Source organism: Leucopleurus acutus (genome assembly GCF_964270905.1).
Source record: "Leucopleurus acutus genome assembly, chromosome: 4".
Classification (NCBI taxonomy): domain Eukaryota; kingdom Metazoa; phylum Chordata; class Mammalia; order Artiodactyla; family Delphinidae; genus Leucopleurus; species Leucopleurus acutus.
The window spans coordinates 71,011,881-71,037,720 of record NC_139146.1 but is presented as its reverse complement, the minus strand read 5'-3'; the positions used below and the strand labels follow the sequence as shown (position 1 = coordinate 71,037,720).

At 38.2% G+C, this 25,840-nt stretch overlaps 2 protein-coding genes across 2 annotated transcripts in view; both read left to right on the top strand.

Annotated features, from left to right (window-relative positions):
- The window catches only part of TXK (TXK tyrosine kinase), a gene marked incomplete at both ends in the record, with an annotated part of 64,652 nt that overhangs the window by 18,597 nt on the left and 20,215 nt on the right, over positions 1 to 25,840 (top strand). The window contains 5 exons of the mRNA XM_082837794.1: positions 1,269 to 1,334; positions 8,630 to 8,684; positions 17,823 to 17,902; positions 18,750 to 18,877; positions 23,431 to 23,505. Of these exons, the coding sequence (XP_082693920.1) occupies positions 1,269 to 1,334; positions 8,630 to 8,684; positions 17,823 to 17,902; positions 18,750 to 18,877; positions 23,431 to 23,505 (404 nt within the window). The remainder of the gene's footprint in view (positions 1 to 1,268; positions 1,335 to 8,629; positions 8,685 to 17,822; positions 17,903 to 18,749; positions 18,878 to 23,430; positions 23,506 to 25,840) is intronic.
- LOC309961339 (heterogeneous nuclear ribonucleoprotein H3) lies at positions 1,940 to 4,170 on the top strand. Its single transcript, XM_082838498.1, has one exon. It carries the CDS (start codon positions 1,959 to 1,961, stop codon positions 2,997 to 2,999), a length of 1,041 nt encoding a protein of 346 aa, XP_082694624.1. The 5' UTR covers positions 1,940 to 1,958; the 3' UTR covers positions 3,000 to 4,170.

The window sequence follows — 25,840 nt, the reverse complement described above, 5'->3', positions numbered from 1 at the left end:
TTCTTTGTGTCCGTTGCAATAGATTGCTAATGCCAGACTGGAGTCCTGGGTAGAGAAGAATTCTGAGGAGTAGGTGAGCTTTCTGGGAAAGAATGCTGGCATTGATTTCTGATCCTTGTCAAGATTTGGAGATTTTAAGTGTCTAAGCATCAGAAGTACATACATACCTCTTTATTTATATTTTCCTGATGATTTGGCTGTGTTACCAGTTTTTGATTGAGTCTCAACATGTGATAGAGACTTTTCAGTGGGAAAAGAGGTATGATGTCCCATGATCACAGTAAGTTAGTAGGTTCAGGGCTGTGTAATTAGCTACTGCTGCAGGTGGCCTATTGGCATGACTCAGACTTAAAGAGAAACAACAACAATTTTTAACTTCAAAGTTAATAACTGAATATAGTTTTTTTTGGGGGGGGATTCAAACATGATAAATAGTACCCAAATTCTGCTTTGCCACACCTCCAAACCCAGTCTCTTTCCCAAAAGGAAGCACCATTATTCATTTAGTGAGTACTTGTCCAGATCATTCTCAATGCACTCATTGAAACATATGGTATTGTTTGCAGATATAATTTAGCTAAGTCTGACCATACTTTATGCATTGCTCTGCAACTTGCTTGTATTCCTCAATAAAATGTCTTGGAGATCTTTTCATAATTTTAAATTTCAGATTTCATTGGCGAAGGTATAGGAAAAGAGAAACCCCTCCCCTGCCGATGAGTGTATAAATTGGTACATTCCCCTTCAACAGCAATTTACTGTATCTACTGAAAGATGTACATACTCCGTGACCCAGCAGTTTCCCTGCTTGGTATCTGTCTTAGAGAAGTACTTTTACTTGTACACAAGAAGGCATGTTCAAGTATTTCTTTCCAGCTTTGCTGTAATAGGGGCTCGGCTAAACTAGAATATCTATTCTGTGGAATACTCTGTGGCAATTAAAAAGAATTAAGTCAATATCTTTGTAATTGGTATGCTTTTAATCTAGTCACCATGATGTCCCAGTGATCACGTAAGTACACCTTTTCCTCTTTGCAAAGATTTTTGTCAGAAAACGTCTTAAACTATTCACATTATAAGTCAGAAACTTAGTATTTATCATGCAGAGGTTTTAGTTGAAATGAAAAAACTTTTCTTTCTTCTTTCAACAATTTAAGTAGTCAAATGAATTTGATTTTCCCCTGCATCCTTGAGGTTTTTAAAAGGATTTTTGCCACAATAATGCCACAAATGTGCCAAGCGTTTTGATTTTTGCTTTGTCTTTGTAGGAATGAAGGCTTAATTCCAAGCAACTATGTGACTGAAAACAAACCAACCAACTTAGAAATATACGAGTAAGTGTCCTCCAAAATATGTCCTATGGTTAATCTATGAAAATTATGTACATGTGGGCAGCTTATAAGTATACATAGCGTTTTTGGTCTGTAAGACCAAAGTAAGGAAAAGAAGGTAACACGGTTGGCAGCTTTAGCCTAAGAGGTCTTTGATCCTTATAACGGTTGATTCAGAAACTTCTTTTTCTTAAAATCACTTTTGTTTTGTACGGCCAATTAAAAAAATTTTTGACAGTGACAATGTGAAACCAAACACTCATCTTGCACTTATTTTAATACATGTCCTAAATGGAAAAGTTATTATTTAAAAAATGGGGACTTCCCTGGTGGTCCAGTGGTTAAGACTCTGCACTTACACTGCAAGGGGCATGGGTTCGATCCCTGGTCAGGGTACTAAGATCCCTCATGCCATGCAGCGTGGTCAAAACATTTAAAAAAATTAAAAATGGAGTCGCTCTGCTGCGCAGCTCCCTTAGCGGTTGCCGCCGCCGGAGACGGTTGGAAGAACCGTTGTGGGAGCGCTGCACGAGGCAGGCGACTTCTCCCTGCTCACGACCGGACCCCCTGAGCACCGGAGTCGGTGCTACTGTCGCCCGACAGGCATTTAAATCAAACGGTATTGAGATGGATTGGGTTATGAAACATAATGGTCCAAATGACGCTAGTGATGGGACAGTACGACTTCGTGGACTGCCATTTGGTTGCAGCAAAGAGGAAATAGTTCAGTTCTTTCAAGGGTTGGAAATCGTGCCAAATGGGATAACATTGACGATGGACTACCAGGGGAGAAGCACAGGGGAGGCCTTCGTGCAGTTTGCTTCAAAGGAGATAGCAGAAAATGCTCTGGGGAAACACAAGGAAAGAATAGGGCACAGGTATATTGAGATCTTCAGAAGTAGCAGGAGTGAAATCAAAGGATTTTATGATCCACCAAGAAGATTGCTGGGCCAGCGACCGGGACCATATGATAGACCAATAGGAGGAAGAGGGGGTTATTATGGAGCTGGGCGTGGAAGTATGTATGACAGAATGCGACGAGGAGGTGATGGATATGATGGTGGTTATGGAGGTTTTGATGACTATGGTGGCTATAATAATTATGGCTATGGAAATGATGGCTTCGATGACAGAATGAGAGATGGAAGAGGTATGGGAGGACATGGCTATGGTGGAGCTGGTGATGCAAGCTCAGGTTTTCATGGTGGTCATTTTGTACATATGAGGGGATTACCTTTCCGTGCAACTGAAAATGACATTGCTAATTTCTTCTCACCACTAAATCCAATCCGAGTGCATATTGATATTGGAGCTGATGGCAGAGCAACAGGAGAAGCAGATGTAGAGTTTGTGACACATGAAGATGCAGTAGCTGCCATGTCTAAAGATAAGAATAACATGCAACATCGATACATTGAACTCTTCTTGAATTCAACTCCTGGAGGCGGCTCTGGAATGGGAGGTTCTGGAATGGGAGCCTATGGCAGAGATGGAATGGATAATCAGGGAGGCTATGGATCTGTTGGAAGAATGGGAATGGGGAACAATTACAGTGGAGGATATGGTACTCCGGATGGCCTGGGTGGTTATGGCCGTGGTGGTGGAGGCAGTGGCGGTTACTATGGGCAAGGTGGCATGAGTGGAGGTGGATGGCGTGGGATGTACTGAAGCATAACCACCGATATAAAAGTCCTGACAACAGCATCTGGTCTACTAGACTTTCTTACAGATTTAATTTCTTTTGTATTTTAAGAACTTTATAATGACTGAAGGAATGTGTTTTCAAACTATTATTTGGTAAAGCAACAGATTGTGATGGGAAAATCTGTTTTCTGTAGGTTTTATTTGTTGCATACTTTGACTTAAAAAAATAAATTTTTATATTCAAACCACTGATGTTGATACTTTTTATATACTAGCTATTCCTGAGGATGTGCTGCTTTCATAAGATTTGGGTTGATGTATTTTACTATTAGCTGTACAAGAAGTAGTTTAGTGTAATCTTAGAGGACAGTGGTTCACCTCTGCATAAACTACAAGTCTTAATAAGCAGACATCTAGAATAGAGCTTGGAAAATAATTAGTGTAACTCTTTAATAATTTCTCCTTGACAATACTGTAAATATAAAACCTTAAAGATGAATTTAGGTGGCTTCAGGAGTATAAATTCAGCTAATTCTATATTATTCTTTTTCAAAAGTCATTTATCAGGCATAGCTCTGAAATGTTAATGATCTAAGAGGTATCTGGCTATATGAATATTCATAATTGTGTTACCTGCAGATGGGAGTGTTTAAAGTTTAAATTCTAGCCCTAGATTTTAGAATAAATCCCCTCAGCACTTGACTGACGTACCAAAAAAATGTTTCCCAAAAGTGATAGTTGTAAGTTCTCAAAATGTCTTAGACTAAGTTAAGGTTCTCAGTGACATGAGCATTCAGTGCAAGTACAAAGATATTTACCATGGAGTATAATTAATTCTCACAGATGTATTTTCAGTTTCCAGCCCAGTAGTTAAAGCATATGGTTTTTTAATAACAACTGTATAGATGACTACTTTAAAAAAAAAATGTAAGACACAAGTCCATGTCTTGAGAGTCTTGAGATTGGATTTTGCATCTGATGATATGTTTGGAGTTTTAGAGCCATTGTGTTAAAAAATTATATGTAGCAAGGAAAAGGTGCTTTTTTACTTTTAATCCCTTTGATCAATATGGCTTTTTTCCAAATTGGCTAATGGATCAAAATGAAACCTGTCAATGTGAATTCAGTTATTGAACTTGTTACTTGTTTTTGCTAGAAATGTTATTAATGTAATAAATATCATTGTGGGAGATAAGAGTAAAAAAAAAATAATAAAAAATAAAAATGGCATTAATTGTGCATAAATGAAATTAGACTTAATATATAGACACATTACTGTATTTAGCTCATGTTTTGAAATCTTTTAGAAATCAATGAAGTTGAGAAGTAGGCTAATGTAGTTTGGAAGAACATTTGGTATGTTACTAAAGTTCTGCTTAGAAATACATTCTTGCTACCCTTATAGATTTAGAAGACGGAAATCTTAGCAGTCACTCTGCAGATCATTCTGCCCCTCATTCTGCAGATCAGAAACTAAGGTTGAGATATTATATTTATTTATTTTTATTTATTTTTGGCTGCATTGGGTCTTTGTTCCTGTGTGTGGGCTTTCTCCAGTAGCAGCGAGCGGGGGCTACTCTTCGTTGCAGTGCACGGGCTTCTCACTGTGGTGGCTTCTCTTGTTGTGGAGCACGGGCTCTAGGCACGCAGGCTTCAGTAGTTGTGGCTCGCGGGCTCTAGAGAGCAGGCTCACTAGCTGTGGCTCAGGGGCCCAGTTGCTCTGTGGCATGTGAGATCTTCCTGGACCAGGGCTCGAACCCGTCTTGAACTGTGAAATGAACAGGTAAGGCATTTACAGTTTGGTCCACCTTGCCTAGTATTACAGGTGTACTACATTCATAGATACTTCAGTCCTCCAGTCAATTTATTTGTTCAGTCTTTTTTTTTTTTTTTTTTGCGGTATGCAGGCCTCTCACTGTTGTGGCCTCTCCCGTTGCGGAGCACAGGCTCCGGACGCGCAGGCTCAGTGGCCATGGCTCACGGGCCCAGCCGCTCTGCGGCATGTGGGAACTTCCCGGACCGGGGCATGAACCCGTGTCCCCTGCATTGGCAGGCGGACTCTCAACCCCTGCGCCACCAGGGAAGCCCCTGTTCAGTCTTTTTTATCGTGCACTTAGGATGTACCAGATGTTAGCTGTTCCAGGCCTTGGAAACACAATACGGAATACACAGAATCAGTCCCTGCCTTCATGCAACTTACAGCTTCATGGGAAAATAGACATTAAACAACCCCAAATTCACAAATAAATATATCATTTTAAATTGTGGTATTATGAAGGAACAGTATGGGGCACAGGGAGAGGAAAGGGGATATAATTTAAATGAGCATGTTGGGTGGGGAAGACCTTTCTGAGGAAGTGACTTGAGGGCTAAAGGGGGCAGGAGGGAGTTAGGGGCCGAGGGGGGAAGGAATGCTGTGTCCACATGGGCTTCTGACATTTCAGGGGAACCTTTATTCAGAGAAATATTTATGGCTACTTTGGTTTGAAATTAAATTATCAACATTACAATGTAAAACCCTGGTTTTCAGTAAGCCTTCAGATTTAACTTGTAAGTCTTGATATACTACGCATAAATCTAAAAAAGTTAAGAACAATCACCTTAATTCATACTCAACATACGAAATGTCTTTAAACAATCCGTCCTATTTATAAGCTCAGTTAATTAAATTTCTGGAAACATCTAACTTGCATTGATAAACTGAATAAATTCAGTTTTCTTTTTAAGTATTGTACGTCACATGCCTGACGGCAAATTTGCAATTGTAATAGCCCTTTGTAAGTCCTTACATGATCCTGGAAGTGTAATAAGTTAAACAGATATATGTGGTAAATCGAGTTCTCTTATCCATATGAATGTCATTTTAAAAATTGGTTCAATTCCCTCAAACTTCAAATAACAAGTTTAAGATTAATTTTAAATTTTAAATCAAAGACAAAAACCTGATATGCCAGATTCTCTTAAAATTATAGATATTTTAAATAGCAAACATTGATTATCCTGAGCTATGGAAATATGAGTCTGATTTATCTAATTGTCTCCACTGAGTGCTTAACCTTCTCAGGGTTAGAAAGTCACTCAGTGAAGCAGATTAACCTTCTCAGACCTAATAGGGTTTCTAGGGCTAAAACTCAAGACCACAATACTGTTACTTATTGATCAGAAATCTAAGAATGGCACATGGGAGGCTTACATATATATAAGATGGTTGTACTCAACCACAGTTGGACGTACTGTGAGTCCAATCCTGGTGAGTTTGAGCCAGGATTTTTTTTAATATGTCAGTAGAAGGCCCACCACAATCCTGTGTATTGGGGCTTCTATTGAAATCATTCAATGTTAGTTTTTTTTTTAATTTTTTAAACATTTATTTACTATTTATTTATTTATTTTTGGCTGCGTTGGGTCTTTGTTGCTGTGCGTGGGCTTTCTCTAGTTGCAGCGAACCGGGGCTGCTCTTTGTTGCCGTGCGCAGGCTTCTCATTGCGGTGTTTTCTCTTGTTGCGGACCATGGGCTCTAGGTGCGTGGGCTTCAGCAGTTGTGGCTCACAGGCTGTAGAGCACAGGCTCAGTAGTTGTGGCACAGGGGCTTAGTTGCTCCACAGCATGTGGGATCTTCCCAGACCAGCGCTCAAACCCGTGTCCCCTGCATTGGCAGGCGGATTCTTAACCACTGTGCCACCAGGGAAGCCCCTCAATATTAGTTTTATAATCAGTGTTGTCTCAGTAAAGGAGTTACAGCCTTACCTATTTGAAAAAAACAAAACAGAATAAAAACTCTTCTAACTTTTACCAACTGATTTAAAGAGATGAAATTCTGAAATACCATGCTCCCACCTCCTCTAAATTGCATTCATCCTATCTTTTCCTGCCTTACATATATCATTATAATAATGCAGATGGAATTCTGCATTATTTTAAAGGGTCTTAAATTCATCATATACTTCTATCTGGCTCTTTTGTTACTACTTTGAAGTCATTCTAAGTATGACTTCCACGTGGATGGATTTTTAATTTATATTTAGTCAAAATTAATATATTTATTTTATTTATCACTATAATAAATAAGTACAAAGCAACAAAATTAACACCAACACAATAGCAGGTAAAAAACATTATTTAGAAAAAAATCAATTTATGTTACTCTCTCCCCTTTCGAGTACATTATGCAGTCTTGGCTTTTTACAGCTTCAGTTATTTCAGTGAGCTATAATCATCATTCTCCTTTTAGCACCCATATTTCAGAACTTAGCCAGTGGGGGGCCCCATTAAACTGGTTCCCTGTGTCTTTTAACTTTGCCTCATTTATTTTGAAAGAATTTCTTCTTTCTACAGCAAGAGGTCTCAGACTCATCTTGAAATTCCCTTCCACAATATGAATAGTCATTAAAAAGTACTGAATGATATGCACAGTTTAACATCACAGTTACTCTTGTTTCCACTAGCAGTAAGTAGTCATATTGTCATATTACTTTGATTAGAATCATCTGTAATCATCCCCTATTCTCTGTGGTTCATCTTTTTAAAAGACTGTTTTCAATTTGAGGGCATTAGTATTTAAAGAACCTGACCATTCTAATTTAGTGGCAACTTTCTACTATTGAAGGTTAGGGGAAGTCCACATGATGAGATAGGTTCCATCCTCCAAGGCAGGTCTGGGTTTCAATCAGCCACCTTTGCGCTCCCCCCACTTGACTTACTGCATGGTTATATATGCACTCTTCCTTCCACTGTCCACAAAAATATTATTTCTGGTAAAATTAGATTAACTCCTTTTTAAAATCTTGTTTTGAAATGAAAGCTTTTCCATTTTTCTGTCTCTCGCCTTTGTTCTACCGTTTCCTCTCTCTTTCCTGTACCACATTTGCCTACTGATTGTGTTGTTATACCAAACCATATGTTTAAATTACAGTGTTACTTAATTATGATCACTGTGTGTAGCTCTGGTATTTTAAAGTCATTTAATGATGGCTTCATGCAGAGATAACAGCAAGGTCGGAGGTGGAAAAGGGCTTCGTGAGTTTGAGCCAGGAAAGATTCCCAATGTGGCCCGAGCTTAGTAAGCGAGGGGAAAAAGAGGACCACCATGAGGCCCGTGAGGGATTGGGGCAGGGTGACTTGTATATTGGTTGTTTATGCTATCAAACCACTGACTTTACCACAAGGTAACAAACTTAGGAGAGTCAGATAAGTTGGTGTGAGTTTTAAGTTCAGAAAGATAACATAACACATATATAAGCATGTAAACAAGATGTTCCTGAGGGGAAAGAAATGGTTATTTTTTAGTTTGTTTAACCAAAGCTCTGTAAGGTGTTTATTGAAGATGATGACTTCCTAACCACCTACCTTTTATGGAATTTTCAGGAGGTTATATCATCCAAAATTATATACTAAGTGTGTGTCAGAAAGTTGAATGGAGATGTGATAGAATAAGTGAGATCTTGGCTTGCAATCAATAAAACTTTATTAAACTAACGGACGCATTACAGTACGTTATTTTTTATCTGAGTTAAAAATCACTCCGTTTTCTAAAATCAGTTCTGGAGAAAGTTTTTAAAAATGAAGGAAATGGAGCAGCTTGGGGTTTTTTGTTTTTTTTTTTCTGGAAAGAAATGGAACATAACATTTAAAGATTATTTTTATTACTTTTACAGGTGGTACCATAGAAATATCACCAGAAATCAGACAGAACGTCTTTTGAGACAAGAGGTAATTCAATTTATTTGTGAATAAATTTGTGAATATTTTCAAAATTTCTGAGAGAGGCACATTATAAAGACTTTACCCAACTAAAAAGTTGTATTACTCACTGGTTTTGTTTTTTTAGTTTTAAAATATTGTTACAGCTTCATCTCTACTAAACATTTTTTAAGTCGTAAACTAGATATCTTTGTATCAAATCATGTTTTTCATTGATTTTCACCATAATTTCAGAAATGTCTTTCTCCTGAAATGATTCCGACTCTAACATACTAAAACTCCTTCATTCACTCTGAAGTGCATTCTGCCAGAAGGGTCTCTGTTTGGATTGCCTGTGTACCTTTGCATCAATGACAATCCAATATATAGTCTGCCCTCCTGAGCTTAGCTTAGACTCATGAAAAACACAGATATAGAAAAAACACGGGGCTGCACTTTCGTTCTTGGGAACAAAAGGAAGAGTGGAGTAGCCAAAATATCAAACTCAGATCAAAACTGCTCATCTAGGTCAAAACAAAACAAAACTGTGTATAGTTTAAATTTCCAACTGACGGTAAATATCAACTGTGGGTAAATGTACAGTCAGAACTAGAAAGTAAGTGAGAAGTATTTGTGTCATTATGACCTGGTGTCGGATGTTGAGGAAATCTAGAAATATGAGCGAGAATCAGGTCTGTATCTCAAAACTCAGTGCCAGTAATGGCTTAGGACACAGGGATGGTCCAGTTAGTAGCTGGGGGACAGGCTGAACATGAGGGACACAGACCAGCCTCAGGTCGTGGTGGGGACAGAGGCTGGAGGTCTGGCCTGGCCTCACTGGCCGCGAGGAAATGGAGCATGGCGGCAAATGCAATATCTGCCTGGCATGGTGACATTATACATTAGTGGGTGCAGAATGGACAAAGAAGGTGTGATGACAGGCAGGCAGAAGTGGAGAAGGGAAGTCGAAAAGTAGGTCCACAGTAAGCAAGCTGGTCACAGTTAATATGGCCTGAATCTCTGGGCTGGGCAGGTCCTACGTGAGGTCCTACATCTGAGAGGAAACCAGAACGGGGCAAGTGTCTGACCTCCCTACAAAGGCTAGAATGGGGAATTTGGTAGCAAACCTTCCCATACCCACAACCCAGATATCGTAAATATCAATAGTAACATTGGGTCATAACATTCTTTAACAAAATAAGACATTACAGATACAGTTAAAGCCCACCCCCTCCCTCATCTTTCTGGTCCTCACTCACTCGGCAGAGGCAACCACAGTAGAAGGATGTGTTCCCATTTTGTCCATGTGTTTAATTTTTTTTTTTTTTTGCGGTATGCGGGCCTCTCACTGTTGTGGCCTCTCCCGTTGCGGAGCACAGGCTCTGGACGTGCAGGCTCAGCGGCCATGGCTCACGTGCCCAGCCGCTCCGCGGCATGTGGGATCTTCCCGGACCGGGGCACGAACCCATGTCCCCTGCATCGGCAGGCGGACTCTCAACCACTGCGCCACCAGGGAAGCCCTAAATGTTTTAAAGATGTGCTTTTCACATTTAGATCTTTAATCTGTCTGAAGAGTGTGTATGATATTTTAAATATATACATATTTTTCCTCTATATCTTAAAATATTTTTGTAATTTACATATTTTCTAATTTTTATTTTTTCAAATATGCCTGGTTTACATCCTATTTGGTTATGAGGCATTTAAAATATATTGCTTGTTTGAGTTTCCTAATATTTTATTTAGCATTTGTCCTATCAAGTTCAAAGTTAGCCTGGCTTCTAATTTTCTGTCCTCTTTGTCTGGTTTTAGCATAAAAGTTATACTAGCATCATAAAATGAGTTGGCATGTGGGGTTTTTATCTCTTTTTCCAATCTCTGGGATTGTTATATTAGATAGAAGTTATTTGTTTCTTGAAGGTTAGATATATCTTTTGTAAAATAGTCTGGCAAGCTGCATTTTCAAACAGATAGATATTTGATTACAATTTAATTTCCTTTTCTGTTTGCGTTTTTTTTCGTTGTTTTTTTTTTTTTTGTGGTACGCGGGTCTCTCACCGCTGTGGCCTCTCCCGTTGCGGAGCACAGGCTCCGGACGCGCAGGCCCAGCGGCCATGGCCCACGGGCCCAGCCGCTCTGCGGCACATGGGATCCTCCCGGACCGGGGCACGAACCCGCATCCCCTGCATCGGCAGGCGGACCCTCAACCACTGCACCACCAGGGAAGCCCCTGTTTGCGTTTTTTGGGGGGATTTAATTTATATTTACCTAAGGAATTGCCTATTTTATATTTATTTTCAAATTTATTGCATAAATTATTTATGGAAGTATCTTATAATTTTATTAATTTCATATTTCAATAGTCAATAAATTTTTATACTTCAAAAATCAAAAGGAAGGACTTTGAATTTTCTTTCATCCTTGTCTCCAACCCATCAATTTCCCTCCAAACTACTATTATTAGTTTGTTTTGTGTCCTTTCACAGATATTTACTACATATGCAAGCAAGTACAATATATCAATATTTTCTTGTGTTATTTTTATGCAAATGGTAACATAATTATTATACTTTTCTGTACATTACTTTTTTTCACTTAATAATATATTTTAGGAATCTTTCCACATCAGTATGTAAAGTGTCCTCATTCATTTTACACCTGCATAGTATTTCTTAGCATGAATGTGTCACAATTTATTTTTTTAATTAATTAATTAATTAATTTTTTTGGGCTGCGTTGGGTCTTCGTTGCGGTGCGCGGGCTTCTCATTGCAGTGGCTTCTCTTGTTGCGGAGCACGGGCTCTAGTTGTGCGGGCTTCAACAGTTGTAGCTCACAAGCTCTAGAGCCTACGCTCAGCAGTCGTGGCACTCAGGCTTAGTTACTCCGCGGCATGTGCGATCTTCCCAGACCAGGGCTCGAACCTGTGTCCCCTGCATTGGCAGGTGGATTCTTAACCACTGCGCCACCAGGGAAGTCCCTGTCACAATTTATTTAACCGATCCTTCATCGTAGAAATTTAAGTAGTATATACTTCTTTACTATTAAAACAGTCCTGCCGTAGGTAACCAACACATTTGTCTTCTTTCCATTTATGTGAGAATATTTGTAGGATAAATCACCAAAGGTGGAAATTCTGGGTCAAAGAGAATGCACATTTCCAATTTTGTTAGATATCACAATGCCCTCTGTAAGAGTTGTATCAATTTATATATCTGTCTTACATTTAGACATGTAAGAGAGTGCTTATTTTCCCACAACATCTTCAGCAAGCGTTTTAATTAAACATTTGGAACTTTGCTCTCTGACATCTCATCTCAGTGTGATTTAATTTGCTTTTCTCTTATTCTGGGAATGTTAAGCAGTTTTTTCTATATTAAAGTCTATATATTTGTATTTCCTTTTCTGAAGCTGTCCGTATCCTTTGCAAAATTTTCTGTGGGTTTTTTGATGCTTCCCTCACAATTTGTAGGACCTAGGTAGCTATATTGAGGAAATTAGCTCTTTGTGATATGTGGCAATATTTTCTCCAATTTTTGCTTTGTGTTTTTTTTCTTGCCATGAATAGTATTTGAATTTTTAAGACAAATTTTTGTAAGGCTTCAGGGTTTGTGTCAGGTTAGAATTGCCTTGTCCACTCCAAGGTTATAAAAAAAAATTCCCATGTTTCTTGACTACTTTAGTGACTTTATTTTTTATGTATACATGTTTGATCCATTTATAATTTTTCCTGTTATCATGAGGTTTGGATCCAAGTTAATTTTTTTCTTTACCAAGTGTCCTTCTTGTCTGTATTGATTTGAGATGCCACTTTCATCATAAACACAAAAAACTATGTCTGGACTTACTACATGGTTTTATTGATCAGCCTATTCATGTTCTGCCATTATAATGTTTTAAACACTGAAGCTTTCTCTGGTGTGGCTAGCCTCCTTTCTTCTTTTTTAGAAACATTCTGGAGACACATATTTTGTCCATATGAACTTCAGAATTACTTTGCCTCATTTAAAAAACTTTCCTGTTGGTTGCATTAAATTTACAGATTAATTTAGAGAAAATTGTTCATGCATTACAGATCAGTGGGGTTTAGGGACCAATTTGTTCCAGGACCCATATATTAATTACTCATATAGAAAAAATTAAAATTAGATCCCTACATCAAGCAGAAACAGATCTTAGATGGAGTTAAGACCTAATAAGAAAAAGCAAATACTTTTGTATTTTTCAGGAACATTTTAAGGTTTTCTTCATTTAGCCCTTGCACATGGATTTTTAAGTTTACTTTAAGGTATTTTATCTTTTTGTTGCTATTATAAATGGGCTTATCTTGTTATTTTTACTTTTGAAAGCTCTTGATTTCTGTGAATTAGTTTGTAACTGATGACTTAGATGAATTCAAAAAATTTTTGTAGTATTTTTTCAGGCAATTCTCTTGGGTTTCAGGTATGTAATCTTATCAGCAACAAACAGTGATTATTTCAACCCTCTTTTACAATTTTAAATCAGTGTTGCTAATTTCTGCCTCATTTAATTGCACTGGCTAGTATCTCAGAACAGAATTAAGTACCAGGGCTGACAGTGGGTATTTCTTTTTTCCTGGTTTTAGTTAGAATGATTTCTACATAAAACATGATGCTGGACTTGGGACTAAAGTAAATAAGGGCTATTGTGTTAAAGAAGTACACATATATTACCATTTTATAAAAAATAAGAAAATCCTGATAAGTTGAAATTGTCAAATGCTTCTTCAACATCTATGGAGTTGTTGGATGAGATTTTTCTCCTCAGATGTATTAAATGATGAATCATATTAATAAAATCCCTAATATTAAATTACTTGTGCATTCTTGTATGTAATCCCTCTTGGTCATGGTGTATTATTCTTTTATTGTGCTACTGGGTTCAGTTTGTTAACATTTAGTTAGGATTTTTTTTTTTTTTTTTTTTTTTTGCGTTACGCGGGCCTCTCACTGTTGTGGCCTCTCCCGTTGCGGAGCACAGGCTCCGGATGCGCAGGCCCAGCGGCCATGGCTCACGGGCCCAGCCGCTCTGCAGCGTGTGGGATCCTCCCGGACCGGGGTACGAACCTGCGTCCCCTGCATCGGCAGGTGGACTCTCAACCACTGCGCCACCAGGGTAGCCCCTAGTTAGGATTTTTGCATTGATATAAGTGAAGACTGGTTAGTTGTTTTCCCTTTTGTACACAATCTTTGCTGTGTTGTTGGTATGGATGTTAAATCACTTTGTAAAATTTAGAAGTTTTTCTTCTTTCATATGCTCTGGAATTATTTAATTGATCTATCATTTCTTTAAGATTTAGTAACATCACAATGTGTAACTATGGTGCTTTTTAATGTTGTAGCTCTTTTAAAACCTTATCCGTGTTTCAATTCAATTGGTCCAGTAAGATTTCTAGCTTTTCTGGAATCAATTTTGATAAATTTTATGTTTTGCTAGCTAATTACCCATTTTATTCAAGTTTTCAAATGTACTTTATAGAGTCAAGAAGATTCTTTAATTTTTTTCTGGATGCTTGTGACTTATTTTTTAATAGATTCACCGCATTATTTATTGATTAGGTTAAGTAGTAGTTTATCTATTTTATTGTTTTTCCCTAGGCAACCAGACTTTGAATTTAATTACTTGCTGTATTATATTTTTGTTTTTATAATTTATTATTTTCTGCTTTTGTCTTTATTTTTTTTATAATAATGCAATTGATAAGGAAATTTAGTTATTTCTGAGATATACATTTTAAAGTAATAACTAGAATTATGACTTATATCGTTATGTCAGAACATATAAGATTTTTAGAAATTTCATGTAATGTCTGAAATATTTATATTAACATATTTCCATACAAATAACCCAAAGAAAGATTAGTATTAGTTGTTTTTTTTTTTTTTTGTACTGCAGGTTCTTACCAGTCATCAATTTTATACACAGCAGTGTATACATGTCAATCCCAATCGCCCAATTCAGCACACCACCACTCCCACCCCACTGTGGTTTTCCCCTCTTGGTGTCCATACGTTTGTTCTGTACATCTGTGTCTCAACTTCTTCCCTGCAAACTGGTTCATCTGTACCATTTTTCTAGGTTCCACACACATGCGTTAATATATGATATTTGTTTTTCTCTTTCTGACTTACTTCATTCTATATGACAGTCTCTAGATCTTTTCTTCTACTTTACTTGGGTTTATTTTATAATTCTTAACCTAACTTCTTGAGTTGGATCTGTTTATTTTGTACTCCTTTCATTTATTGATATAAATAATGAGACTGTGAATTTATTTCTGAGTATTGCCTGACCAATATAACAGAGGTCCTGATATGTAGTGTTTCCTTATTAATTTCTAGATTTTTTCATTTTAATTTGAATTTCCTTTCTTAATTGAAACATGGTTGACACACAATATTGTATTAGTTTCAGGTGTACTGCATAGTGATTTGATATTTGCATACATTAGTATGCAATGTTTTGATATTTGCATACATTAGTATGCAATGAAAAAGGATATATGCACACCAATGAACATTGGTGTGCATATATCCTTTTTCAGGTGTATTAGTTTCAGGTGTACTGCATAGTGATTTGATATTTCAGGTGTACTGCATAGTGATTTGATATTTGCATACATTATGAAATGATCACTGTTAAGTCACCATCTGTCCCTTTACAAAGTTATTACAATATTATTGACCGTATTTCTTATGGTGTATATTACATCCCTGTGGCTTATTTATTTTATAATTGGAGGTTTGTAATGCAGTCCCCTTCACCTATTACATGCCCCCTCCCAACCCCCTCCCATCTGGCAACCACCCATTTGTTCTCTGTATCTATGAGTCTGTTTTTCTTTTGTTGGCTTGTTTGCTTTGCTTTTTAGATTCCACATATAGGTGACATCATATGGTATTTGTCCTTCTCTGTCTGGCTTATTTCACTTAGCATAACACCCTCTAGGTCCACCCATGTCACAAATCGCAAGATCTCATTCTTTTTTATGGCTAAGTAATATTCCATTGTATATATATGTACCACATCTTCTTTATCCATTCGTCTGTTGATGGACGCTTAGGTTGCTTCCATATCTTGGCTATTGCAAATAGTGCTGCTATGAACATTGGTGTGCATATATCCTTTCAAACTAGTGCTTTCGTTTTCTTTAGGTAAATCCAGAAGTAGAATTGCTGAATCATATGGTAGTTCTATTTTAAATTTTTTGAGGAATCTACATACTATTTTCCATAGTGGTTGCACCAATTTATAATTCCACCAATAGTACACAAGTGTTCTCTTTTCTCCACATCCTTGCCAACACTTGTTATTTGTTGTCTTTTTTTTTTTTTTTTTTGCGGTACGCGGGCCTCTCACTGTTGTGGCCACTCCCGTTGCGGAGCACAGGCTCCGGACGCGCAGGCTCAGCGGCCATGGCTCACGGGCCCAACCGCTCCACGGCATGTGGGATCCTCCCGGACCGGGGCACGAACCCGCGTCCCCTGCATCGGCAGGCGGACTCTCAACCACTGCGCCACCAGGGAAGCCCTGTTGTCTTTTTGATGACAGCCATTCTGACAGGTGTGAGGTGATATCTCATTGTGGTTTTGATTTGCATTTTCCTGATGATTGGTGATGTTGAGCATCTTTTCATGGGTCTGTTGTATATCTTCTTTGGAAAAATGTCTATTCAGGTCCTCTGCCCATTTTTAAATAGAATTGTTTGTTTTTTGATGTTGAGTTATATGAGTTCTTTGTGTATTTTAGACACTAACCCCTCTTCAGATATATCTTTTGTAAACATCTACTCCCATTCAGTAGGCTGCCTTTTCATTTTGTTGATAGTTTCCTTCACTGTGCAGAAGCTTTGTAGTTTAATGTAGTCCTATTTGTTTATTTTCGCTTTTGTTCCCCTTGCCTGAGGAGACACATCCAAACAAATGTTGTTAAGACCGATGTCAGAGAGCATACTGCCTGTGTTTTCTTCTAGGACTTTTATGGTTTCAGGTCTTACATTTAAGTCTTTAATCCATTTTGAGTGTGTTCTGGTATATGGTGTGAGGAAGTAACCCAGTCTGATTCTTTTGCATGTAGCTGTCCAGTTTTCCCATTGCAATTTATTGAAAAGGCTGTCTTTTTCCCATTGTATATTCTTGTCTTTTTTTGTCCCAGACTATTTGACCATATAAGCGTGGGTTTATTTCTGGGCTCTCTCTTCTTTTCTATTGGTTAAAAAGTTTGACCGGAAAATGAGGCTTGTTTCTTGGTAAGCGTCTGGAAAGAGAAGGAGAGATGTATTATGTTCATCTTGAGGAGTCCTATCATGCTGTTTGGATTGTGCATTTCTCAAGCAACCCACCAGCACTTGATAAGTGTAAGCTTTCACGGGTCTGCCAAGATTCTGAGATATTTTCCTCTTCATGAGTGTAAGCACACTTAATAAGGGGAAAACTTTTTTTACGGTATCAAACTAAACCAAACAGTCAACTTTAAGCTTATTTGAAAGCAATTTTCAGCTTTAGTGGAGTTTCCCAAAGAATGTCCATGGGGATCCAATTGATAATGTACCACCAAACTTATTATAATATTCTTCCCTCCTGCCATTTCTCCTTCTGCCTCTCCTGTACCCCTAGAGCAAGCAGAATGGCTGTCCTCGCTCTTCTCTCCAGACTCTTCCAAGTCTATTCTCTTTCCACCCATATCATGAGCTCTGGTCTCTCTTTCCATTCCTCATCTTCCCAGATGTACTCCTCTCTGCCTCCGTCACCCCCACTTACCATGTTGTTTCTTTTCCTCTAAAGAACAATCCTGTCAGTCTGTCTCAGAGTTCTTCTTATTCATCAGCTATTTTTATCTATTATCTTGATCAATAGAACAAAAATAACTAAATGGTGGGGCACAAGGCTGTCAAATGCAGAATTCTTAGAAAAATCAGGAGCAAAGTTTTAAAATACTCATGCATTGCAAATTCTTGTCCCAATTACATTTTATTTTATAGTTATGACATTTAAGTCTATAAAGGGTTTAAGAGATAACATTGTGTGTACTTGTAAAAACAGTATCATCCTTTTATAGTAAGTCAGTATAGCTTTGGTTTTCATTATTGAGATGTTTGTCTTTCTTCCTAATAAGGAATAAACTTGTACAATGAATGAATTGTTTTGCAGTCTAAAGAAGGTGCATTCATTGTCAGAGATTCAAGACATTTGGGATGCTACACCATTTCTGTGTTTATAAGAGCTGGGAGGTAAGCAGTTGTGATTTTGATCTCTCTAGAAATAGCAATCCCTGGGACAGTCATTGTTATGGAGAGACCATCACATAGAGAATGTAAGTGAGAGCCTAACATAGAAAATTGCTGGCCTGGAACTTGGGACAACTAATTGGTTCAAATTTTATCCCCTAACGAGCTCTGCATGTGACATCGGATAAGTTACTTAAACTCTCTCATCTCCTTTTCTCAAGCATCAAGTAAGGAGATTTGATTAGTTGTAGAAGACACTGCTGGTGCGATTCTCTCCTCACCTTGGTTTACCCCTGGGTTACCCTGCAGAGAGCTCTCTTGTACTCAGAAAGCTTCCTGTTTCTTTCTGCCTGAGGATGTTCTCTGGCTGCGGGTTCTTGTGGTCCCCAGGGGTGGACTGGAAGTACCTGAGAGTCCACAGACTCTCATCTCTTCCTAGAGGGATTAAGCCCCAGCTGCCCATAGCAAACCTGCTCATCAATACACCCGATACTGGTTTTCCTCCCTCCTTTGTCTCCCATCTCTCACAGTGCATTTATTCATTCATTGAACTGATACTTGATTCAATAAATGCTCATAAGTGTCCATTACAAGCTGTACATTTTTGGACACTAGACTTGTCACCTAGACAACTTTCGCTGAAGTTATGTTTGAATCTAAGACCCCAGTACCATAGCTGAGGAATTTTCCTGGGCTGGAGTTGCACCTGTTGAATTTAATCCTATCTGCTCTTCAGTGTGTAGTGTTACCAGGATATGAGTTTTAGAGGTGGAGTCCTGTTGCTTAATGATTGACTTGGTTCCAACGTGGTCTTTTGCTTGTTTATGAACTCACATTTTACTGATTGTAGAAGTATGGAGGCTACCATCAAACATTATCAGATTAAAAGGAAGGACTCAGGACAGTGGTACGTGACTGAAAGACACCTCTTTCAATCAATCCCCGAGTTGATCTGGTATCACCAGCACAACGCAGCTGGTAAGTCAGAAACTTCAGGCTGGGAGAGTTGGGGAGCCAGGCCCCAGAGAGGCAATGTATCTCTGGTCAGACACTTAACAGGACCAAATATCCCTGTAGAAATGTGTAAGAGTCGAAATACAACCTGTCTTCTGTGCAATTCTCCTCCTCATTTATGCGTTTTTGATTTTTCTAGTCAGGTGGCAAGAGGTAGGTTGATTTTTTTTTACATTTCTGCCAGGTTAGAAAAATGATAGATGACAAGGAAGCAAAAGGCCATTTAGTCATTATGCATCTGTTCTTGAAATTTACATGGAGCTAAATGTAATAAAATTTCAAATGTCCTAAAGGCTCATTCTTCTTTCTCTTTACCCCTCTAAATTTGCTCTTAACTTTAGAAAGTTGCAATAGAAAATTACCCTTAAATGTCTCATTGTCTGTTCTTTCTTGTATGGAAAACAGAAAATGTTTTACAGAGGACACAGCCTTACACAGTTACAATTTGATTTGAATATACCAGAGGCATATTTAACCCCCTTTCCCAGCTGTAATTTTCAATAATGGCTATTTTTGCAAACCTATCATCTATGGAAAGATATAGAATTCCAGAAAGTTCCACCACGATTACAACCACAGCTCTGGTCTTCAGCCCTCGTCCAACCTGTACTGGACTACTCTGAGCCTATGGGGGGAATCTCCTTACCTCAGTGTTACAGAATTTGGAACCCACTGTAACTTCCATATTCTTTTGACTTCTTGACATGCAGTACTTTTTTTAGATTTTTCTCATGAAAAGTTGTGATGCCCAAACAAATCCCTTTTGGAAAGCGGCCACTTTTCCATTACACTGGTTCTAAATATCAGGAATAAATCCAAGGAAGTTTTTATTCTCTTATGGAGTGAGTCCAACTGGGTATTCCTGATGGTCACTGGGCGTTTGGTTAGAGAGGAAGTGGCAACATGTCTGAGCGGAGCCAGTGAGGACATATTTGTGGCTAGAGATAGAAACCCTTAGAATCAGGAGTTTTCTTCTTCACACTCTTCTTTCCCCTTCCTCCAAAGAAAAAATTTAAGAAACAGAGTGGTGGTGGTGGTGACGTTAAAAAAAAAATACCGAGGCGGATCAGGATGTGCTGACCTGAAAAGATGTTAGTGATAAGTTGCTTAGTAAAGAAAAAAAGGTGCAAAACAGTATATTTATAGTCTTACTTTTGAAAAGTAAATATATAGAAATAGGTGCATACATAGAAAAATCCTGTTACAGTTTAGGTAATAATTTTTAAACTAATAAGATTATAACAGACTACAAGCTGTTAATGTTTACCTCTGGGGAATGAGACGGGGGGTAAGGGAAACTTATTTTCTGCTTTGTAGATTGTGCTAGGGTTTTAAAAAATTACAATGTATATAAATTATTCTTATAATGTGAGAAATACCACACAGATAACTTTTAAAATTAAAGCTAGATCAAACAATAAAAGAAAGAAAAACAGGGTTTGAGAACTTCTAACTACGGCGGCTGTTTATTAGGGAGAAAAGAAAGTAGAAAAGAGATAAGACAAAGAGAAAGAAGGATGATAAGAGGAAAGGCATGGGACTCAGAAATAGTTGATATTTACTGAAGACTTACTTTGGACCAGACCCTATTTTATGTATATTTATTTATTTAATCTTCAGAGAAATCCATGAGGTAGATGCTGTTGATGTCTCTGTCTTACAGAAGAGGAAACTGAGGCATGAGTTGTGCTCAAGGCACACCGTTAATAAGTATTTGCACTGAGATTTGAATTCACAGAAATCTTTGAAACCATTGGAGCCGTAGAAGCTACTGGCTCCAGAGTCTGTGTTTAATGACTGTCATCTCCTCTAGAAAGAGGCAACTTAGATCATTGGAGGATCCAGATGAGGCTGTGAATTGAAACCCATGACTATCCCGTCTACTTTTTGACTTCTGATCAATTTAGCTCACGACAATCCATCTCTTTACCAGAAGTAAGGACAATGCAAAGAGAGTGACAGACTTTTTTTTTTTCTATCAGAGAGACAAACCATCACTAAACCACTGGTAGTAATTCACAGAATAAAAATATTTGGCAAACAAAAACTTTGAAGTTAGAGGAAGATGTTAGGGTCTTAAGGAAATTCCTATTATGTTCTTTATTTTGATCATGTGTTATAGAGTCCCAACTTCATGAGGGCTCTAACCCCAACTAGGTCTTCAGAGTCACTGGTAAGCATCCTTTCCTGTTTTCTGTTCAAACTTCTACCATTCTCCTCAAGACCCCCTTTCTAGTATTATCCACTGCCCATGAGTAAATTGCCTAACCATCTACTTCATTAAGAAAATTGAAGTCTAAGGGGTACAAACTATTATGTATGAAATAAGTTACAAGGATATATTGTACAACACAGAGAATATAGCCAATATTTTATAATAACTATGAATGGAGTACAATCTTTAAAAATTGCGAAACACTACACTACACCTGTAACTTACATCATATTGTACATCAACTATACTTCAGTTGCATGATTCTCCTGCCTGGTAGACACAGATACCTGCAATCCCACATGCGCTGAACTTCAATGAGGAAATGGAGCTCTTCATCTTATACTACTACTTTCCTTCCAAATTTACTCTTCCTGGTGTATCATCATCAGATAATCGTATCATCATCTTGCCAATTACAGGGGCTGGAAACATGGAAGTCAGAATAGATACATCCATTCTCCTTGCACTTCTGATTAACTATCAAGTGCAATGAATTTCATATCCTATATATGTCTCATGTAGGTCCCTGCCTCTCCCTGTGTACTAGTACTGCCCTAATCATTGTTCACTTAGATAATTACAGTGGCCTCTTCACTGGTCTTGTTGCCTTCAAGGTTGACTTCCCCTCATCCATCCTCTATACTGATGCCAGAAGGATGTATCAAAATGTAAATCTGACTACACCACTCCCTTATTTAGGATCTTTCAATGGCGCCCTCCCACCTGCAGGAAGATGTAATGCTCCTTTGCAAAGCATACAAGGCCTTGACCACAACCAGAATATAACCTACCTCTCATGTATAATTTCTTGCCCCTTCTACCTCTCACTCTTTGCTCAAATAGCTCTTCCTGCATCATACCTCTAAGTATCAATGTCATCTCATGCTACTACCTCTGCCTACAATGTGGACTCCTTTTGTCAGATCCATCTCAGGTATCATCTCCTGACAGAAGACTTCTTTGAATCCAACAATGTGCGAGGTGCTCTTCCTCTGTGTCCCAGAGCACCTTGTGTATCTTCATCACAGAACTTACTCCTTTTACATTGAAATTGCCTCTCTCTGCCTGTCTTCCCTCACTGAGATGGAGCCCCTGTGTGCAGAGTCCTCATTTTCCTCATCTTTGGTCCTCTGGAATCTTTGGGATCTACTTAGAGAAGTGTCTTACACACATTGGGCACTTAATAATGCTGCTTTCTGTTCTTATGTTGGCCAAGTTTGTTCCTGTCTTCCAGCCTTTGCACATGCTGTTCCATCTGCCTGGAATGCTGTTCCTTCTGATCCTTGTAAGATGGCTACTCATCCATCAATGTCAGCATAGCTGTCATCTTGTCAGAAAGGCCTTCTGTGGGCACTCATTCTAAAGAAGCTCTATTTCATCTACTCTACTTCATCTGCTTCATCTACTCATCATCTGCTTCTTCTTGTGCGTGCATGTACTTCTTTATTTTCTCTGTTCCCACTGGAATGTAAGCTTCATGAGAGTAGGGACCATCGCTGTCTTACTCACTGCTGTCTCCCACCATGTAGATAATGCTTGGCACAAAGCAGTCTTTCAAGAAATGTGAGTTGAAGAAATAAATAATAAATGTTTGTTGAACAAAAACTGAAATTGACTCTATGGAATACTACATGTGGACCCAATCAAAAGAAGTCTCATTACTCTACCATGCTATTAAAAAAGAATAATAAACTACTCTCAAGAGGAGGATGGGGAAATGGGTACACTTAGACACTGTTGGTGGTTGAATGAATTAGTACAAACTTTCTAGACACTCTTTGATCATGAAGTCACATTTTAAGAAATTTATGCCTGAGGCAATAATTTGAGAGGTGCATACAGATATATGTTCAAAAATATACAGCATATTTTACAATAGTGAAATCTTGGAAATAATATTAAGGTCTATTTATAGTCATTGACACATGTCAATTACATTTTGGGTGTAAAAATCTTGGAGCAAAACATTTACATTTCTGTGAAACATATCAGATGTTTCAAACACGCATAAGGAAATTTTTGCGAAGATGCTCACCAAAGTGATAACAGTGTATCTCTGGATACTAAGATTTTGTAAGGGACCTTTATTTCATCTTTGTATTTTCTTGGATTCTTTAGTTTCTGTTCGATGAGCATATATTATTTTGTGAAAGGTGTTTTTCTAATGGGAAAAATAAGCAGACTAACTGTAGAATGCTTTTTTGCCTGATCTATTTAAGGAATAGCACTATATTCTAGTATATTTGGCTTTTTCTTTTGTGCTAGTAACTAGGACTGAAATGCTGACTTTTTTTCTCCCCAGGGCTCATGTCCCGTCTCCGCCACCCAGTTGGGCTGATGGGCAGTTGTTTGCCGGCCACAGCTGGTTTTAGCTATGGTAAAGTATGCACGTGTGCTCAAGTAAAAATCAAATCCAGTGAAGAACCCACCCCAAGTTCCCTCTATGTTCTTTAAATTCTCAGCTCTTTTGAGGTAGAGTCTGTCTAGCTACATTTCTCCTCAAAGTTTAAATCTCCCTTCTGAGATGTTTAAATATATGCAGCTCCTAAGGGCATTTAAACTTTGGGGGAAAAGGTATCACTTTTACTTCAAATTTCATAACACGTTGTTAGGGTCCCTTTTGATAAATTCCAGCTCTTTTTATTCGAATGTTTGGGTTGTTGCTCTCTGGTTATGTGGGTGGCTGGGAAATGACTTCTCCCCGAGAGAACCTGCTCAAATGAGTTGCTAAAAGTGGCCTTGTCACCTTTTTCGAATAGAACTTGGACCAAGTTTGATTTGAACTATTTTCTAGTGAATGTGATAGTTGCAAATCTGTGAGAATAAATAAGAGCCAAAGAATCCTGCTTTCTAATTTGTTGATACTTTATTTCCTTAAATTTATCTCATTAGGGGGACTCAGAATATACTGAAAAAAAAAGATAACACAATTATTGTGTAGCAGATAAGCAGGACTCAGGGTCGCTGTGAATTGGGATGGAAAGGTGATTTCAGGGTGTTATGGGTGCCTAGATTATTCCTCTGCCCCATAAATACTATATGTTTAAAAAATTCTATCATTAGCCATTTATCTAAGTTAAACATGGTCGTTTTTTTTTTGTTTTTTTTGCGGTACGCGGGCCTCTCATTGTTGTGGCCTCTCCCCTTGCGGAGCACAGGCTCCGGACGCGCAGGCTCAGCGGCCATGGCTCACGGGCCCAGCCGCTCCGCGGCATGTGGGATCTTCCCGGACCGGGCCACGAACCCGTGTCCCCTGCATCGGCAGGCGGACTCTCAACCACTGCGCCACCAGGGAAGCCCAAACATGGTCGTTTTTAATTAAAAAATAAACTTTTCAATTTTTCAATATCCAGAAGAGTGCACAGTTCGTAAGTCTAGAGCCTGAGTAATGTTGTCTGGTTTTGACTACCTTATATAAATGAAATTGGACACCGGGCATCCATGTCTGGCTTCTTTCTTCCATCCTTCCACATGTGAATTCACCCACCATGCTGGGTGTGGTTGGTCCACCTGCATTGCGGTGAACTGCTACGTTGCATGACTACACCGCAATGGATTTGCCCATCCTTCTTCAGATAGCCTTTTGGGTTCTAACCAATTTTTGGCTTTTCTATATAATATTATTATGAACATTCTTGTATGCCTTTTGATAACGTTTAACACACACATATGCCCCGACAATGATGGATATATACTTAAAAGTAGAATTGCTGGGTCGTAGAGTATGAACATACTCAGATTTAGTCAGTTTTCTAAAGAATTTATACCAGATTATACTTTAATGAAGAGTGTATGGACGTTTCAGCTGTTCCACATCTTTGCCCTTGCCAGTATTTGGTATTCTTGTGGTTTTTGTTTGGTTTGGTTTCGTTTCTGTTTTCATTTTAGCCAATCTGGTGCATGTGTAGTGGTATCTCATTTTGGTTTAAATATGCATTTCCCTGATGACTAATTATGTTGATCAACTTCTCATAGGTTCAGTGACCATTTGGATATTCTCTTTTGTGAGAGAGTACACTATTCAAGTTATTTTTAACCCTTAAAGAATAGGATTATCTGCCTTTTCCTAATCGATTTATTCCTACTTTGAATAGGAATTCTTTGTTGGTTATATGTTTTAAGAAATATTTTCTCCCCGTCTGTGGCTTACCTTTTCATTTTCTTAATGGGGTGTATTTGATAAATAGGATTTTTATGAAATTTAATCTATCAGTATTCTCCTTTATAGTTATATTCTGTTGAATAAATCTATGTCAGTCCCAACGTCATGAATATATTCTCCCATGTTATTTTAAAAACACACCTACTATTGGGAAGGGGAGTCCCTTGCAAAAAGCCTGGTGATACAAGGGGTCACTGGCCATTACAATTCTTTTAAATGCATTATTTTAAAGTTCCAGCAGATGGTGGTGTTGCTGTATAAAAGTGGTTACTAAAAAGTTAAGATTTAATTCTCAGTTTTCCAAAGGGTTATTTTAAAAGCAGTTCTTTTTTTCTTGATTTACTTCTGTAGAGTGAGAAATATTCAGTAATGCAAGCATCATTTCAAACATACACTTAGATATGGGTTAGAATCTTAATATTGAAAATATTTATCAGGTGAATTGATTAGACTTTTCGCAAAGGAGAAAGGGCAGGAAAGCCCTTTAGGGGTGGGAGTGGGCAAAGGAACAATAAAAGAAACTGAGATGGGGGACCCCAAATTTTATCTA